Source organism: Eptatretus burgeri, chromosome 2, assembly GCF_056783735.1.
Source record: "Eptatretus burgeri isolate ZD-2024b chromosome 2, Ebu_testis_v1, whole genome shotgun sequence".
Lineage (NCBI taxonomy): Eukaryota > Metazoa > Chordata > Myxini > Myxiniformes > Myxinidae > Eptatretus > Eptatretus burgeri.
Window position 1 is genome coordinate 51,699,605 of NC_140962.1, and position 19,070 is coordinate 51,718,674.

The following is a 19,070-nucleotide window of genomic DNA, read 5'->3' on the forward strand; positions in this document are numbered from 1 at the left end:
AATATTATTCTAACATATATTTCTAATACATTAATGACAGCAAGAAGGCTTCAAGAAAATTATCATTTCTGTGTCCAAGCATACCTTCAAGAAAAGGGTATTCGTTATTTTAATAAATATGTTCTACAACATAAGAATGAGGTATTTTCAATAAAAGATTGGCATTATGCTGATGTTGATAAACCGACAACTTTAGATTTAATTAGAATGTTAAATAATGAAAAAATTATAAGGTTAAGAAAAGGTAAGGCTCTTTTAGAAATGCAAAAGAAATTTTATTGGTTTCCTGTTGTAAAAAAAATTATTTTGGATACAGGAATAACAAGAAATCCTGATGAATATATGTATAATATTCTATGGGGTGTAAACGATTCAAGGATAGTAAGGGATGAGGAAGGAGTTGAAGAAGAGAGGGAAGAGGAGGAAAAGGAGAAGGAGGAGAGGGAGAAGAAAGAGAAGGAGGAAAAGGAGAAGAGAGAGAAGGAGGAAAGAGAGAATAGAGAGAGGGAGAAGAAAGAGAAGGAGGAAAAGGAGAAGAGAGAGAAGGAGGAAAGAGAGAATAGAGAGAGGGAGGAAAAAGAGGAGGAAAGAGAGAAGAGAGAGAAGGAGGAGAGGGAGAAGAAAGAGAAGGAGGAAAAAGAGAAGAGAGAGAGGGAGGAGAGGGAGAAGAAAGAGAAGGAGGAAAAAGAGAAGAGAGAGAGGGAGGAGAGGGAGGAAAGAGAGAGAATGAATAAATATCAAAATATGGAAACCAGTGAGATTCAAAAAAGATTGGTGGTATTACAGAAAATAACTCAACCCACCGAGGAGGAAAACAAAGAATTGACAAGTCTATTTGCAATATTTTCTTCAAGACTATTGACATCGTCAAGCTATTCATTTTAATTCAAGTTTTTTCTTAAATAAATGGAGGAGAGAGTGAAGGCATTTCTTAGGATTCTTTATGTTTTAAAAATTAAGATTCAAATGTGCATGTTGGAAACTAAAAAGGTTTTTGCACTCTGCAGGAATTTTTCTCATAAATAAATGAGTTATTGTCTCAAATGTAAAAAGAAAACATACTAAAAATATTTCATATATTAAAAGTAAAAATAACAGGGTTATACAAAAAGGTATATGTTCGGTGTGTGGTTCAAAAAAAAATCAATTTATCTCCAAACACAAACTCGGAGGAGATATACAAAAGTTTTTATCAGGAAGTAAATTTACAACTACTGGAATACCAGGGGAATTACATCTTCCAGGGTATTCTTTCTGTGGTCCAGGCACAAACTTGGATAAAAGATTAGATGAGGCAGACAATCCTAAATCCTGGAGTAAACCAATCAATAGAGTTGATGAAGTGTGCATGAGACACGATATTGATTATGGGAATACCACAACGTTGGAAGAAAAGCATGAAGCCGATAGAGAAATGTTGTATAATTTGTCTCTGATACAAAATCCAACCTTGAGAGAAAAAGTTGATAGGTTCATCGTGAAGAAGATGATTAGTGCTAAATTGAAACTTGGACTTGGAAATTCAAAAAACTTATAGGCTCTAATGATGCCATTAAGACTGAAGAGCAATTAGCTGATGAATTACATAAACCAATATTCACAAAGTTTCAGAGAAGGAAAGTTTATTCCAAGGAAGTTGATTATATCTGGTCTGCTGATTTGATTGAACTCAATAATGATAAGGGGTACAAGTATGCTTTAACCGTTATTGATTTGAGGAGTAGATATGCGTGGGTTGTCCCTTTAAAAAACAAAACAGGTAATACTCTTATGTTAGCTTTTCAACAGATATTTAATAAAAGTAAGAGAAAACCTAAAAAATTGTGGACTGATGAGGGTAGAGAGTTTTATAACGAGACATTTATGAATTTTCTAAAAAATAACAGTATTACATTATACAGTACCTTTAATGAAGGGAAGGCAGTTGTTGTTGAACGTTTTAATCGTACCTTAAACGAGAGACTATATAAAAAATTCACACAACTCGGTTCACAACAATGGTCATCTTTTATTCAGGATATTGTGGATAAGTATAATGACACAATTCACACGTCAACAAATATGAAACCATCAGAAACATTTACAAAATTAAAATATGAAAAAGAGATTGTCAGAAAACCTAAGTTCAAAGTTGGTGATATCGTAAGAATATATAGGTGGAAATCTCATTTTGAAAAGGGTTTTACTGAACGATGGACGAAAGAACTTTTTAAAATTGTTGATGTAATAGATACGGTTCCTTGGACTTATAAAATATATGATTTGGAAGGGGAAGAGATTTTAGGTTCATTTTATTCACAGGAATTACAAAAGACAAAACTAAGCAGATAATACACCTTTGTGGACACCAGAGGGACAAGTCCGAGGTGTATTACAGTATATAATGTGTGTCAAGGGGGACGTTCTTAGATCTGTGAACCCCAAACACAGAATCCTCAACTGAATAGTCAAGGTTTAACTTTTGTTTGTGTGTGTGTGTGTGTGTGTGTGTGTGTGTGTGTGTGTGTGTGTGTGTGTGTGTGTGTGCAATGGGAGCAATAGGTTGGCGCTTCACTCCCTCCTACTATACACCGTTGTGGACACTCGAGGGCCAAGTCCGAGGTGTATAACAGTATATAATGTGTGTCAAGGGGTGGACGTTCTTAGATCTGTGAACCCCAAACACAGAATCCTCAACTGAATAGTCAAGGCTTAACTTTTGTTTGTTGATGTGTATGTGTGTGTGTGTGTCCCAACCCTCACATTCAAAATCTCAACCCCAACTCAATCCTCACCCAACACAATGTCTTTTTCAAAATGAGATTTCCACATGTATATATATATATGTATGTATATGTATATATGTATGTATGTATATATATATATATATATATATATATATATATATATATATATATATATATATATATATATATATATATATATATATATATTTTACGTTTTTTTTTTCTCTTCTTCCAATTCTGTCTTTTAAGGCTTTCAGGTTTGATAACATAGAAAGAGGGAGTAAGAACTTTCTTGATAGGTTTAAATCCCAAAGAGTGGTAGCATTTCAAGTCTTCAAAATAAACCCAACTTTCCAAGTCTCCAAGGTAGTTATTTAAACCATCAAGGCAGAACTCATTTACTGATTTTTTCAAAATTTGTGAGTCTCCAAGGTAAAACTTGTATTCTGGCTCATCAACGTATAACTTGTTCAGTGGGTATTGTCTTGATAACTCACAATGAGTACTATTGCTGTAAAACTCTTTTTCAGGATTTTGCTGGTCTCCAAGGTATAACTCTTTGGTTGGGTCATCAAGGACGAACTCGTTCTGTGGGTCTTGGTCGCTCATAAGGTCTTCAACCAAGCCAACAATTTCACCCCAAGTTGTAGCAAAAGCAGTATTTTCATTTCCTATTTCAGACACAATTTCCTGTGAGAGAAAATAATAATGTATTAATTAAGTTATTTAATTATTAAATGAGTATGCTTCAATCAAAGTTTGAAAATAGGAAAATAAAAATCTTACCTCAACAGATAAGAGGTTTGAATCCAGTTCATCAACTTGAAGGTTTAGTTCCATACAAGACAGAGAGTTCCAAGGAACCCCAAAGTCATCCCACTCAAGGTCTTGGTCGCTCACAAGGTCTTCAACCAAGTCAACAATTTCGCTCCAAGTTGTAGCAAAAGCAGTATTTTCAATTTGTATTTCAGATACAATTTCCTGTGAGAGAAAATAATAATGTATTAATTAAGTTATTTAATTATTAAATGAGTATGCTTCAATCAAAGTTTGAAAATAGGAAAATAAAAATCTTACCTCAATGGATAAGAGGTTTGAATCCAGTTCATCAACTTGAAGGTTTAGTTCCATACAAGACAGAGAGTTCCAAGGAACCCCAAAGTCATCCCACTCAAGGTCTTGGTCGCTCACAAGGTCTTCAACCAAGTCAACAATTTCGCTCCAAGTTGTAGCAAAAGCAGTATTTTCATTTTGTATTTCAGATACAATTTCCTGTGAGAGAAAATAATAATGTATTAATTAAGTTATTTAATTATTAAATGAGTATGCTTCAATCAAAGTTTGAAAATTGGAAAATAAAAATCTTACCTCAATGGATAAGAGGTTTGAATCCAGTTCATCAACTTGAAGGTTTAGTTCCATACAAGACAGAGTTCCAGGCAAGCACACAGCACACCATTGCCAGCAAAAACAAATGTTTAAAATGGAGCCTGGGTTTGAAGCTTTTATAGAGAAAGACTGGTGGGTGTGGTTTCCTTTGGAAATTCCCTGGGCAAGCCTAGGCAAGCCTTCATTGGGAAATTTTTCAAAACCATAACATCCTGTAATTTTCTAGTGATTTCTTTGTGAGTCAGAGATGAACTGGAAATGATGTAAGAGTGGGCGGGGCTTAGCAAAAGTAGGCGGGGCTTAGGAAAAGTGGGCGTGGCTTAGAAAAATACCTTATGAAAAGTGGGCGGAGCTTCACAAAAGTGGGTGGGGCTTAGAAAAAGTGGGCGTGGCTTAGAAGAAATACCTCACAAAAAGTGGGTGGAGCTTAGCAAAAGTGGGCGGGGCTTAGGAAAAGTGGGCGTGGCTTAGAAAAACCTCATGAAAAGTGGGCGGAGCTTAGCAAAGTGGGCGGGGATTAGAAAAGTGGGCGTGGCTTAGAAAAAAATACCTCACAAAAAGTGGGTGGAGCTTAGCAAAAGTGGGCGGGGCTTAGAAAAAGTGGGCGTGGCTTAGAAAAAATACCTCACGAAAAGTGGGTGGAGCTTAGCAAAAGTGGGCGGGGCTTAAAGAAAAGTGGGTGGGGCTTAACAAAAAAATAACCTGTGGCTCAGGAGGTGGTCAAACAAGAGCATTAAGAGAAGTTTATCATTTCGTAATGGCACAAAAGGGGTATCTTCAAAAATATAAAGATTCAAATGTTTTGTTTGTCAATATTTTAGATGGGGATTATTGTGCAAAGAAAATTAAACTATTGAAGGAATTTGAGAATGAACAAATCATTATAGGTTCAATGAGTGAGCTGTTCAACCCCCAGGTGTTCAATTCAATGAGGTTCAACCTCCAGGTTAAAAGGGGAGACAAATAAATATACCTTGGGATAAAAAGGGGGTTTATTTTTAGGGGAAAAAAAGGGAATCGCTGAAAATCCCCCATTCATTTACATGGGGAAAAGTGAGCCAGAATCAGTATTCTTACCCTACTTGTATGTCTATAAAGTATTACAATTAGAATGCGAGGATGTCTGCAAAGTATGTACAATTACAATATGAATACTGTTGGTCTATAAAATACTTTCTCTAATACCACACAAAACAAGTCCTCGCGAAGGTCTGGAATTTTTGATTGGTCTTTTTAGTTTTGTCATAGAATAGTTTTGTACTTACAATGTTGACCCAGTAAAGACTGGAGAACTATGAACTACATTGGCAATCATAGCAAAAACGCGATTCAATTAGTAATTGACTGTGGGTATGTGCAATTCCATAATATGATGTACAATATGAATACTGTAGGTCTATAAAGTATTACAATTAGAATGCGAGGATGTCTTTCAAGTATGTGCAATTACAATATGAATAATGTAGGTCTATAAAGTATGTGCAATTACAATATGAATACTGTAGGTCTATAAAGTATTACAATTAGAATACGAGTCACGTCTATAAAAGTATGTAGAATTGGAATGTCAGTACTGTATGTCTATAAAGTATGTACAATTAAAATGAGTATTGTATGTCTATAAAGTATGTACAATTAGAATGAGTATTGTATGTCGATAAAGTATGTACAATTAGAATGCGAGGATGTCTTTCAAGTATGTGCAATTACAATATGAATACTGTATGTCTATAAAGTATGTGCAATTACAATATGAATACTGTATGTCTATAAAGTATTACAATTACAATATTAATACTGTATGTCGTTAAAGTATTACAATTACAATATGAATACTGTATGTCTATAAAGTATTACAATTAGAATGCGAGAATGTCTATAAAGTATGTACAATTACAATATGAATACTGTTGGTCTATAAAATACTTTCTATAATACCACACAAACACCACACCAAACTAGTCCTGGTGAGGGTCTGCAATTTTTGATTGGTCTTTTTAGTTTTGTCATAGAATCGTTTAGTATTTACAATGTTGATCCAGTAAAGACTGGAGAAATATGAACAACGTTGGCAATCGTAGCAAAAACGCTCTTCAATTAGTAATTGACCATGGGTATGTACAATTCCATAATATGATGTACAATATGAATACTGTATGTCTATAAAGTGTTACAATTAAAATACGAGTAACGTCTATAAAGTATTGCCATTAGAATACGAGTAATGTGTATGAAGTATTTCAATTAGAATGTTCGGACTGTATGTCTATAAAGTATGTACAATTACAATGTGAATACTGTATGTCTATAAAGTATTTCAATTAGAATACAAGTAACGTCTGTAAAGTATGTACAATTAGAATGTCAGTACTGAATGTCTATAAAGTATGTACAATTACAATGTCAGTGCTGTATGTCTATAAAGTATTTCAATTAGAATGTCAGTACTGTATGTCAATAAAGTATTACAATTAGAATATGAATACTGTGTGTCTATAAAGTGTGTACAATTACAATATGAATACTGTATGTCGAAAAGTATAACAATTAGAATATGAATACTGTATGTCTATAAAGTATAACAATTAGAATATGAATACTGTATGTCTATAAAGTATAACAATTAGAATATGAATACTGTATGTCTATAAATTATTACAATTAGAATATGAATACTGTGTGTCAAAAAAGTATTACAATTAGACTAAATACTGTATGTCAAAAAGTATTTCAATTAGAATGCGAGGATGTCTATAAAGTATGTGAGGTAAACTTAGAAAATATGTAAGGTTGCATCCTGAAAGGTAAACTTAGAAAGGCCTCACTCAGCATCTTGCATTTCTGTATGTTAAAGTGAATCTGCTAATCTTTTGCCAAATCTATGAAAGCATCTAGACTTCCCCCCTCTATGCTATGCTACCTTACCACCAAGCTATCATTTGCTAATTTAGAAAGGTGAACCCCTGAATTTAGAATGGTAAACTTAGAAAGGACTGCTCAAATCATTGATGTAAATTATGAATAATAATGGTGCTAGTGATCCCTGAGGAACCCCACCATGCTGATCCCTGAGGTACCCCACTACTTACAGTACATTCTACCAGCAAGACATTCTTTCACTCACAGCCAATCTTTCCTTCCCATCATTAAGTCAGTTTCCAATCTCGTAAGCGACTTTTCCTGCCAATCCACAAGCCCTCACCTTGGTAAACAACCTCCTATGTGGTACCTTATCAAATGCCTTCGTAAAGTCTAGATATACAGGGTGTTCTAAAAAGACCAGGACAACTTTGGTTGTTAATATATTTAGAACCACAAATTATATGACGATACCCTTTCGTTTATTTGATACAGAAACTCATAAAGTTTTGTGCACATCATCAATATGCTTCAATGCGAGCAGCCAGGTCATCAAGGTGGTACACAAGTTCTTGCCATGTTCGGCTCAGCATGTTTGTGACCACCAATGCGCATGCAGCTGTGATCTGAGAACGAAGATCCTGCAGGTTTGCCACCTTGGTGTTGTGGACATCTTTAACAAACCCCTACAGGAAAAAAAAATCAAAGGGGGTAAAGTCATAACTATAGGGGCCAGGCATTTGGTCGGTCTCGGCCGATCCAGCGACCTGGGAATTTATCATTCAGGACGGCTCAAATGACTCAGGCCCAATGAGGGGGAGCGCCGTTCTGTTGAAAATGATATCGAGTTGCAGGTCTTCAAACAGTGGGAAGGCAAATCCTTCCAACATTTTGATGTAAATTGGTGAGGTCATTGTATCTTCCGCAAAGAAGAGCAGACCTACCAAGCGGTCATGGATAAGGCCACACCACACATTGACCTTTGGACTGTCTCGTCTGTGTTCAATGACCACATGTGAGGTTTCAGAGCCCCGGATCCTTACATTATGCCAGATGACCTTCCCTAATACATGAAAGCAAGCCTTGTCTGTGAAAATGACCTTTTTCAGGTAATCTTCATCATCCTCTATGTGACAGATCATTTCCAAAGCAAACACCTTGTGTTTGGGTCCGTCATTTGGTTTGAGTCCCTACATAATCTGTACCTTGGAGGCATAAAGCTTCAGTTTTTTTATGCAAAATCCTGTGTGCAGTGGTGGTTGGTAGTCCAAGGTCTCTGGATGTGCATCAAATTGATTTTCTGGGACATTGTTGAAATGATTCACACACCCGTTCAACGTCTGCTGCACTTGTGCTTGGTCAACCGGTACTTTTTTGTTTCTGACAACTTTCAGTTTTCTTTAACCTCTTGTAGCACTCTCTGATACCAGTCCGCAATGGCGGATTCCTTCCATAGCTTGTTCGGAAATTATACTGAACTTGCGTGTCGGATCTCGTCTCGATGAACCATTCGACGCACTGAGCGTTCTCCTGTGGGATCGCCATTTTCTTTGACATTAAACCACCAGACCTGAAAACGAAGAAAACTTCATGAGTTTCTGCATCATGTAAAATAAAGGAAATCATTGTATCATTTGTGATACTAAATACATTTACAAACAAAGTTGTCTGGGTCTTTTTGGAACACCCAACCACATCCACTGCAATTCCCTCTTCCCCTCCCAATCAGAAACGACTTCCTAGAACTCGAATAAATTTGTTAAAGATGATCTCCCTTAAGTAAATCCATGCTGACTATATATATATATATATAGTTTGAAATCATTGAAATGTTTCCCCATCCATTCCTCAATTCATGTCTCCAACACCCTTCCTAGAAATGAAGTCAAACTTCCAGGTCTTTCGTTCCCCAATTCTTCTCTGGAACATTTTGTAAAGTGTTGTTGCTTTTCCTACTCTCCGATCCTCTGTTGCCTTTCACAACTCCAACAAAGCTGTTAAAGATATCCGCGAACACCACACTGATCTGCACTGCCACCTTCCGCAATATTCTAGGATACACATTATCCATCCCTGGAGCTTTATCATCCCTTAATTTATGTCGTTGCTTCTTCACTTCTTCCTCTCCAACTTAGATCTTTTCTAAAAGTCATTGCTCACTCCTGAGATAAGTACTTTCCGCAATTGGAAGACCCCCCTGAGTGTTTCCGTGTAAATGTAAAGCAAAAAAAAAAGATTTAATAAGACTGCCTTCTCACCCTCACCATCCACCAATTATCCTTTGTGATTCCTCAATGGGCCGACACTCCTTTTAACCCTTTCCTCATACTCTTTACTTGCTTAAACATAGAATGGGCACTCGGTAGAGCGCATACCTTCGCCTCTGCTACTTTTTTGTTCTTGGCATGAGAGTGGGGGGAACAGAACAGTGAACATTTTGGTGTTGGTTTCATGCAAATCGGTTTTGATTTGGCCGTGTTATGACAAAAACCGCATATTTTGAAAGGTCGTGACCCCACTGACCTTTGACCCCCAACCGCTAACAAGGGTAATGACATAATTGTGTCAGATCGCCCATCACAAGATTGGGCAATGAATTCTGAACATTTTGGCATCGGTTGCATGTCAATTAGATCAAAATTGACCGCGCTATGGTAAAAATACGAATTTGACCTTTCCGTGACCTTGACCTTTGACCCGATCGCTCCCAAAATCTAATCAAATGTTCCTTGGATAATAACCCATCATCCCACCAAATTTCAAGCGATTTGGTTTAATACTTTCTGAGTTATGCGAATAACACACACACACACACACACACACACACACACACACACACACACACACACACACACACACACACACACACACACACACACACACACACACACACACACACACACACACACACACACACACACACACACAGCGACCAATACATTACCTTTCGCAGAATGCGAAGGTAATAAAGTCTTGCTGTTTTTTATATTCTTGACTTTGTCACTTTCATCTTCCCTTTTGGCCTGCTGAGTTATTTTCTTAACTCGTCTCTGTTTTCACATGTATAGATGCGAGTTGGATTCTCGTCCTGTTGTTACCTTCGCATTCTGCGAAAGGTTATGTATTGGTCGCTGTGTATTTATTTATTTATTTATTTGTGAATATGTGTGTGTGTGTGTGTGTGTGTGTGTGTTTGTTATTCGCATAACTCAGAAAGTATTCAACCAAATGGCTTGAAATTTGGTGGGATGATGGGTTATTATCCAAGGAACATTTGATTAGATTTTGGGAGTGATCGGGTCAAAGGTCAAGGAAAGGTCAAATTCGTATTTTTACCATAGCGCGGTCAATTTTGATCTAATTGGCATGCAACCGATGCCAAAATGTTCAGAATTCATTGCCCAATCTTGTGATGGGCGACATGACACAATTACGTCATTACCCTTGTTAGCGGTTGGGGGTCAAAGGTCAGTGGGGTCACGACCTTTCAAAATATGCGGTTTTTGTCATAACACGGTCAAATCAAAACCGATTTGCATGAAACAAACACCAAAATGTTCACTGTTCTGTTCCCCCCACTCTCATGCCAAGAACAAAAAAGTAGTGGAGGCGAAGGTATGCGCTCTACCGAGTGCCCATTCTAGTTTTGTATCGAATTGAATGCCTTCTGATTATCCTCCCTGGTCTCTTTCTCTACCTTCACATCTCACTGGAATATACCTACTCTGCACCATACACCTTTGCTTCTTGAAGGTTTCCCATTTCTCCGATGCAGACTGCCTGGTCAATAACCTTATCCAATCTGAAGCTCCCAAATCACTTTTTATCTCCTCAAAGTTTGCCCTCATAAAATCCAAGAGCCTTACACCACTATCCCAAACTTCACATCTCAACAATAGAGTTGTGCTTACTACATTGTGGTCGCTTGTCCCCAGACGCTCTCCCATCTCCATCTCCTCCACCATATTGGGATTGTTACTCAAACAGAGTTCCAACACAGCACACCCCCTCACAGGCTTTTGTACAAACTGGGTTAAAATGCAATCCTGGACTCTGTCTAAAAAAAAAAATCCTCATCTCCTCTGCCCTTTCCCTGTTCCAAGACCCAATCAATCCCTTCTGAATTCTTCATATAACATCTTTCCTTCTCTTTCCACATCATACCAAGAGCTATAAAAAAAAGCATCCTACAAGTTTCTTCCTTTTCTTGCAATCTCCAATTTCTATCCACACAGAATCCTCTCCCTCCTTCATGTCATGCCTTTCTCAACTGTTGGACAATGGTATGCTGGGTGGCTGCACCAGGGTTTTCCCTGGCAGATTTAACCAGACCCAACCAAGTTATGGCCATGGAGATAAGGACAGCCATGTGATTGGACCTTGAGGGGTGAGTGGCGTAGTGGAATGCTTGGCATAAAAGGTCGATGACACCAGGCACGGAAACAACATCAACAGAGGAATTTGGTTACGTCGCTTCACTCGGATCACATTGCATTGTGACATGTGCAGGAATTCTTCATTCAAAAAATAGCTCTCGGAAGCTCGGTGTTTATCAGAACCTCGGCTTCAGTGGGAACCAACTTGGAAAAATCCTTGGTGGATGCGAGCCGTTTTATACACGGCTCATGCCCTGTCAGGCCCTATATTGTGCTGCTGGATTGGGGTTCCCTGTCGTGAGACCAACGTTATAGATCTAAAGATTGTCTTGTTTATGCCATACTCCCTACAGGGGCCCTTTATGACTCAAAAAGTGAGATGAAAAATTATTGTATACATGGTCTCTCTCTCCCTCTCTCTATCGAGTGCAGCCTGTGGCTGCATCATTGGTTGGGACGTGGCTATGCCGCTGATGCAGTGTCCCCTTTACCAGTACACTTGGTGCTCACTTTGCCAACCTCGGAAGGATGACAGGCTGAGTCAACCTCCTGGTGTATTTGTAATTCAGCAGCCAACAGGGCTTGAACTCAGGACCCAAGGATCCCAAGCCGCCACCCTAACCACTAAGTCAACACCAGGCTAAGTATACATGGTAAGAGACAAGATCTTAGTTCTCACAAAAACAGTTGTTCAGTATTAATCAAACATGATATAACTGAGAATAATATTGTGCAATGTATCTTTTTTTTTCGATCCAAAGTCTAAATTCATGGTAGAGCAAGATGATAGAGGGTAAAGAAGGTAACAAACAGACAGTGGGATAATGGGGGCAACAATTGGACACAACAAACAAGGGAAAGAACGAAATAAAGAAAACACAGTAATCTGCAAACAAGAGGGTTGGGTTAAAGGAATTAGAAAATGTTGTGACTATGGATGGGGGATAACATGAGATAGTGGTGCAATGCTGGCTTGAAGCCCTAGAAGGAAGAGGGTGACCTGCTGTCACTCATTAGACCTACCTGTTTGCGAAGGGAAGAAGTTATTGCAATCGGTCTGTGTCAGTGTGTGTTTGCAAGTCCACATGCGAATCAACTTTAGCACCGGCATGTGAAAGGGGTTGCCTTGAAAAATACATGCATTGTTGAATGCTCCGTCTTGTTATTCCTATCTTAGGTCTCTGATCACGAGGTCTGTTCATACACTTCATGAACCATCTTCCACATTGTTTGCAGCACTAAGATGTCATTGCATGTATCACTCACCATTTGATCCCAGTAGGCAAGATCATGGAAATCCATACAGCTTATTGGCTTGGATAGGCCCTGCCAAACCCCAGGAATGACACCGAGCCAAACCTGGTTGGTACTTGCACAGTAGACCTTCATATGCCAGCTGCAGCCGAGGGTAGTTCACTTGGTGGTGGATTCACTTTTTAGCTGTCTGGTCCTTGACTTGTTCTCTTGTGAAGTGAAATCTGACAAAAACTGCAGTCCAGGAGCATTGCTCCTGTGCTTATTTTGTCTCAGAGCAGACATTTCATTGGATTAGAGTACTGTGCAAAGCTGGCTGTCCTATATCCATTGAGGTTGGAAAAGTTAAAACACCGTACAATGTCAGCAGTAGCAGACCATTGTGCAAAAAATAAATTTCCTGAACGAGCTTATTCTACTTGAGAAATCTGAAAGGCAGATTTGTATTGTGTTTTCAGAAATGTAAAAACAAGCAAAAATTCAAAATCTTTCAGCATTTGTGAGTTAAATTTACTGTGCTTACATTAAAAAATACCAAAAAAAAAACGATGAATTCTCAAGCACTTGTAGAAAAGATAAAATAAAGCACAGAGAAGTGAGATCCCTTTTTTTTATTTTTGTTCAATAGTGCTATGTTCAGCGCCAGGACAGCATGTAATTATCTGAAAATTAAGAGCACGAGTTTACAGGCACAAACGCACGCACACAAACATATACATACACACACACACACGCACACACACACACACACACGTACATAAACACACAAAAATGCACCAATTCACAGCAATAAAACGATGGCCTTGTGTATGTATAGCATTGTATTCATTCTCATATTATCACCGGCCAACATTGTGGCTTTTTTGCTTGTATATTTTTCTTTGATAAACGGGACATCTGACAAAACATCTTACACAATAAACATCAATAAGTTGACATGTAATCATGATGCGTATTCCTCTGGCATCTATGCAAGTTACATAACAGATTTTTTTCCCAATGGAATTGCTGTTTCGGGGGTGGGGGGGGGGGAACCCAGCATACAATCAGCATTTGTCAAAGCGCACGCAGCATATGGCTGTAAATTGAGGTCTATTGACCACATTGAAAAACTATGTTAGAGCGGGAGTTACCCTCCATCCTCCAACTCCGTACCAGTTCATGGCAGACATGCAGATGCTGCAGACTATCTTCCTTGCGAAAACAGCATATGCACACAACCTGTTGTTTTTTTGAGGATTGGACCGATTAGCAGGCCCAAAAGATACTTCACAATTTTACCCAAAAAGTACTGAACCGCAACATCATTCATTATTTTATCTTCTTAGCAAATCGAGCCATAAAAGTCTTTCTAATCCCAGTCAAACGCATTTTCTTGAAAGCCAGCACAGAATTAATAATGCTGACACAGGTTCACAAAAGTCATACCTTATAAAAAAACAGAAGGTCCCGTTCTGTATTCAAAGGAAGTGTTTTCCACAGGTGACAATACAGTGCATATACGTGTTACACCAGATATAGTGAATGCTGGCATACACACATTACAATACAATCAAAAAGTTTGTGGCAGGCATAAGCAGCAAACTTGCATTTCTACAACCTAGATCGACGGACTAAATGCATAAAAGACACAAACAATGCTCTTTCATCAGAGAAACGGATATGTCTGGCACTGAATACAGCATCGTAGATATTTCGAATGATACAACTGATGCTATGTTCTGCAGCAGTATGGTTATTTCTCACCATATCAAAACTAACACAGATAAGCATTACAGAACAGATAGAAGCAGAGACATATGCAGCAGCAGGATTCTTAAACAGGTTGCAGTATGGCACCATGGTATTTCAACAGACCGCAACTGCTATGTCTAGGGCAGCAGAAAAACTTTGCTTTGCTGAAATAAAGGAAAAATAAAAGCAGTAACAATGCGATATGACTTGATTCAAGATTCCGAGTTTGACATCACATATGTGAGTTGAGAATGATTTTTTTGAAAGAAATGCAGTGTAACACATCGGATTCCACTACCAGTGTGATTTGAACCATGCACGTACATTTTTATAGGTACTTCGTGCTGTTTTCTCTGGCAATTTCAAGCTGTTTTATGGACCCTGCACACAGATTAAAATTATTTGTTGTTCTGAGATGGTTCTTGAGGGCCATCCTCATAAAATGTATGCAAAAATGGTGAAATTTACTATTTCCCCGCTCATCTCCTGTTCTTTTGTCATCTCTCCCCCCCTTCTTTTTACACCTCTTTTCCTGTATGTTAAAAAGGACAAAACCTCCAGCTATCCACAGACTGCATAAAACAGAATCTGCCACTCACTACATCACCCTACAGTCTTACCGCTGGGTCATAGGCACGAGAACTCACCCGGGAGTGCCAACCATAAATACATGGTTCTTGGTACATGGCAGTCATCAGCATGGAGCAGGTGATACCCCCCCTCCTCCCCACCACCAAAAGGGAGCTGGCTACGTCCCTTTGAGCTTAATCACAAATATAAACCCCTTCGTTGTTGTAGTACCAGGAACATACATGCACACATAAAGAACGGTCCACATGTCTTGTTACCCACAACTTGAAAATAATATCTTGTCAGTTTATCTCCCCTCAGTTATGTTCATCAGGCTGGTTTGTCTTGTGAATATAAAAGTCATACAGAGGTCATTGCAATTATATATATGTATATCAATGGAATACATGTCATTGAGTAACCCCAAAAAGATACACATGGGTAACAAGACATGGACTAACCCTACATACATGTGTACCTTTATATTGTTTATACGTGTACAAAACCTTTGATGTGATAATAGTGGATGGGGAAGGGGTAAAAGGGGAGATAAAATGTCAGGTTTGGGGTAATTGTTAAACCTGCCCGCTACCCCTCTCCCCCCACACCAAACCTCTTATTATGCATACATCATATGAATATGGTCCTGTACAATACATCTCTCACTCGAACCCTCTGCAGGTAAGGAAAGTGAAACAGAATGGGAGAAAATCTATAATTAAATAAATGTCATGACTAATCATTCCTGAAATCTTGCAACAACGAATGCTGGTTTCACATTGGATAAAGACAAAAACAAATATACAAGTAAAGTAATTACATCTGATAGAATCAAATGGGATGAAAAGAACCTGTTTTTTTGAATGCACTTGTGCAGATTCAGGTACGATAGCCAGCTTAGAGGAAATGGAAAAGGAACGAGAGAAAGTGGCTGCTGTAGTAGGGTGGGGGTTGTATCTATGCAGAGAAAGCTTGTCTTCTGAAGTCAACAACATCCTGAAACAAATAAAAATCAATAAAATGGAAGACAAAAAAAAAAACATAATTCCAGCTCAAGGTACTGGAACTACAACCCATCTCTGCCAGTACTGGTTGTTGGTGGATATTACATATCCTAGGGTGTCTTTCATGATGAGTTATCACTGGCACTCTGTCCAAATTACAAATACCTGTCCAAATAAGCGGGCAACAAGTGGTCTGTTCTTGGGTCTCCCTTGACACTATGCTGCTTGCTTTTGGGCTTTTAGACAGTTCTTCCTCACATGTGACATGCTCATTCAGAGTGCGGTTGCTGCCTGAGCAGCAGCTTCTACGTACATGATAAACAAATTCACGTTCTCAGGTTGATCGCATGTCACATGTGAACGGCCGTTTTCAATTACGAAGGGCAACCATGACTGTAAGCACATATTGGGCCAATGCAGTATATAGTTTGTTTTTAGGTAAAGTATGGGGAGAAAGTTGAACGTTCACATAAAGCAAGAACAATTATTCTCTCAACACCAATATCCTCTTAACTTATTTTGATACTCCTTGTCAAAAACAAATGTCTTTGGTTTGAAAATGCTCCTGCTCAACATACAGACAAACCTGTACACATTTCATAAACAACTTATATGATTATGTGAACCACAAATACATAATTAGCACATACAAATTATAAACGCAATATACAAAATGACATATACACTTCATATATAACTTGTATGCACAATTAATATGGCTCATATTATACGTATATTTTATATATGATTCATATATTACACTATTCAAAGATGAATCATACATTTAATTTGTACGTTTTGCAAGAGCAAGGTCAATATTTATGAAGCACAATGTCTATCTACATATTACTTAAATTGTAAGGTCATACTCCAATCTGCTTGGCATATCTCATACATTCTCTTACCCCCCACCTTTCCCCTTATTATCTCCTTTCAAGCCCTCTTCCTCTTTGCTTCCTCTTCTCTTCAACTCCACCATCTTCCATTTTCTCCCTGAATCTCTTTTCCTTTGTTCCTTTTCCCCCTCGATTTCACTGCTTCTTACACCACCCCTTGGGTATGCAATGGTTGGATGACTCCAAATGATTTAGGTGAGTTGTACTCCCTATTTCATCGCATGCTAAAAGGCAGTATCTCTGTCTGATGAAATCGAAAAGAACTGTATGTGACAAGCTGATTATAATGCCCTGTAATATGTTTTAGCTTTACAGGTGGAAGAATAATTTATACTTTGCATGAATGTAACAAGTTGAACATTACTTTTAATGTCAAAGTATATTTTGTTATGAAATATCAAAAACCAAGGTCTAATCGAAGAACACGCATAAAGTATTTGCATTTCTTAGTTGTTCTTTTTCACAGAATTTTGTCACAACATCTCCAAAATACGAAGAAATTGTTGATGGAATCCGGATGTAACAGTGCAAGCCATTTTTTACTTGCTGTGTACAGGCTGTGATGAAAAGAAGAAATTTGTTCACCATTATGAAATCTCAGAAAATGCCAAAAATATCAACATGCAACAATAGGACGTGTGAAACAGAAATAATTTATAACTTTATCCGTAATGCCAAAATATTAATTATTTCTCAGCAAAATATACAACGAGGTTTAACCTCAAAAGCATGACAGCTTAAAAGAATATAAATGTCTCTGGGAAAAAAAAAATCTCATCAACTCTTCAGCGTACGACGTTTGGTGTCACAATAAAAAGGCAAACAAATGTAGCTCTCCCCCACCTGCATTTGGCAATGAAAAAGTTATCAAAACGATCCTCCATATCATTTTCTTTATGGACGGCTAATTGCATTCATCAGAACAAAGTTGGTAGTAAACCTCACAGCTCCCTTTCGACGGATCCACCGGAACACACAAATGTGTGGTCTGCTATCACAAAGCAGTCTTGATAGTCGACGTTCAAAGGGACCTCACATGTCACAAGGTTTCAAAGTGACAGTATGCAACAAGACTGCTGAAGAGGATGTAAATCAGCCACAGGAGCACAAATAAACAACTGGTGATAATTTTGGGCAAGCGGGGACCACCGAGCTCCCCGCCAATTTTTGGAATTCGACGGTACATGAGGATGCTGATGTTGATGAAGGCAAATATGGTGAAGAGGGTAACAGAAAAGGCAAGCTTTCCAGGATTCACCCGAAAATACATTCCGTTGGATTCCCAGTAGATGGCAGCCACAGACCAGGCCACACCGATGCCCAAGAATATGTTGACTGCGTTGCTGCCTGTCACGTTGCCGATGGAGGCGTCCGCATACTGGTCCTGAGCCGCTGCTACCTTGCTAGCAAACAGATCTGTGTATGAACCAGCAACACAAAAAGAAGATCAGAATTAAACACCTGCTCAGTTAAAAAAATAAAAGACAATGTTAACGGTGGTTCCAGTTCATAGGGGTCATCTCTTTGGTGATCCCATCTGAGTAGTTTGATGTTGTGTTTCCTTGTCCATTTATTGTATTATTCATGTTTAAACACATTCATTGTATCTAAATGTCATTTTCTGATTGCAATATATGTATAATCCCCTCTATATGGATTAGACACTTGAGAAAAACATTAATCCTTCCTCCCCAACCTCCCCTCTGCCTCGAAGCTGAGCAAAGAAGGAAAGAAATTGAAAATAGGTTTAAAATATAGTGTGCCAAAAAGGTATTTGTCATTAAATGGACAACTATTACAACTACTATAATTGTCCCATTTATGATACTATCTTGTAAGGTCGGCCATGGGGAAATATTTTGGCCCAATGTTATTTGCGAACCACCTCGCAGGCGTTCGACTGAAGATGATTTGGGCAGGGATTTGGAATTTGTGGCCAGGTCCTGGCGATAACTCACCTAATCTTTTAAATCCACAACAGAGAAGCTCATGAAAGAGCAAGGTTAAATTGACAGTGGGGTAGCAGTTCAACAATTTGGTACAACGAGCATATCTATAACACCCACGGACTGTGATATATTTTTTAACATCCACGAACGAAAGCTAGCAGATGGGCCATCCAGTTTAATATACATCTGAGGGACATGGCACACTTTGTGATACAACGTCCTGCCTGTTAAGCACCAATCAGACAGTTTATAGTCGGGTTGGGAATCAACCCCATGCTAGAAAGCTCAAATGTAATAGTGTGGGAATCAAATG

General features: G+C 38.3%; 1 protein-coding gene across 5 annotated transcripts in view; it reads right to left on the bottom strand.

Annotated features, from left to right (window-relative positions):
- Positions 1 to 13,207: 13,207 nt before the first annotated feature.
- LOC147032042 (sodium/calcium exchanger 1-like) overlaps positions 13,208 to 19,070 on the bottom strand; it is a 424,503-nt gene continuing 418,640 nt past the window's right edge. For 2 of the 5 annotated variants that reach the window (XM_085869331.1, XM_085869330.1), the window contains exon 8: positions 13,208 to 18,224. In XM_085869331.1, coding sequence (XP_085725457.1) covers positions 17,848 to 18,224 — 377 coding nt within the window. In that variant the 3' untranslated portion in view covers positions 13,208 to 17,847. The remainder of the gene's footprint in view (positions 18,225 to 19,070) is intronic. The other 3 variants (XM_085869333.1, XM_085869334.1, XR_015055017.1) reach the window with 3 other exon arrangements.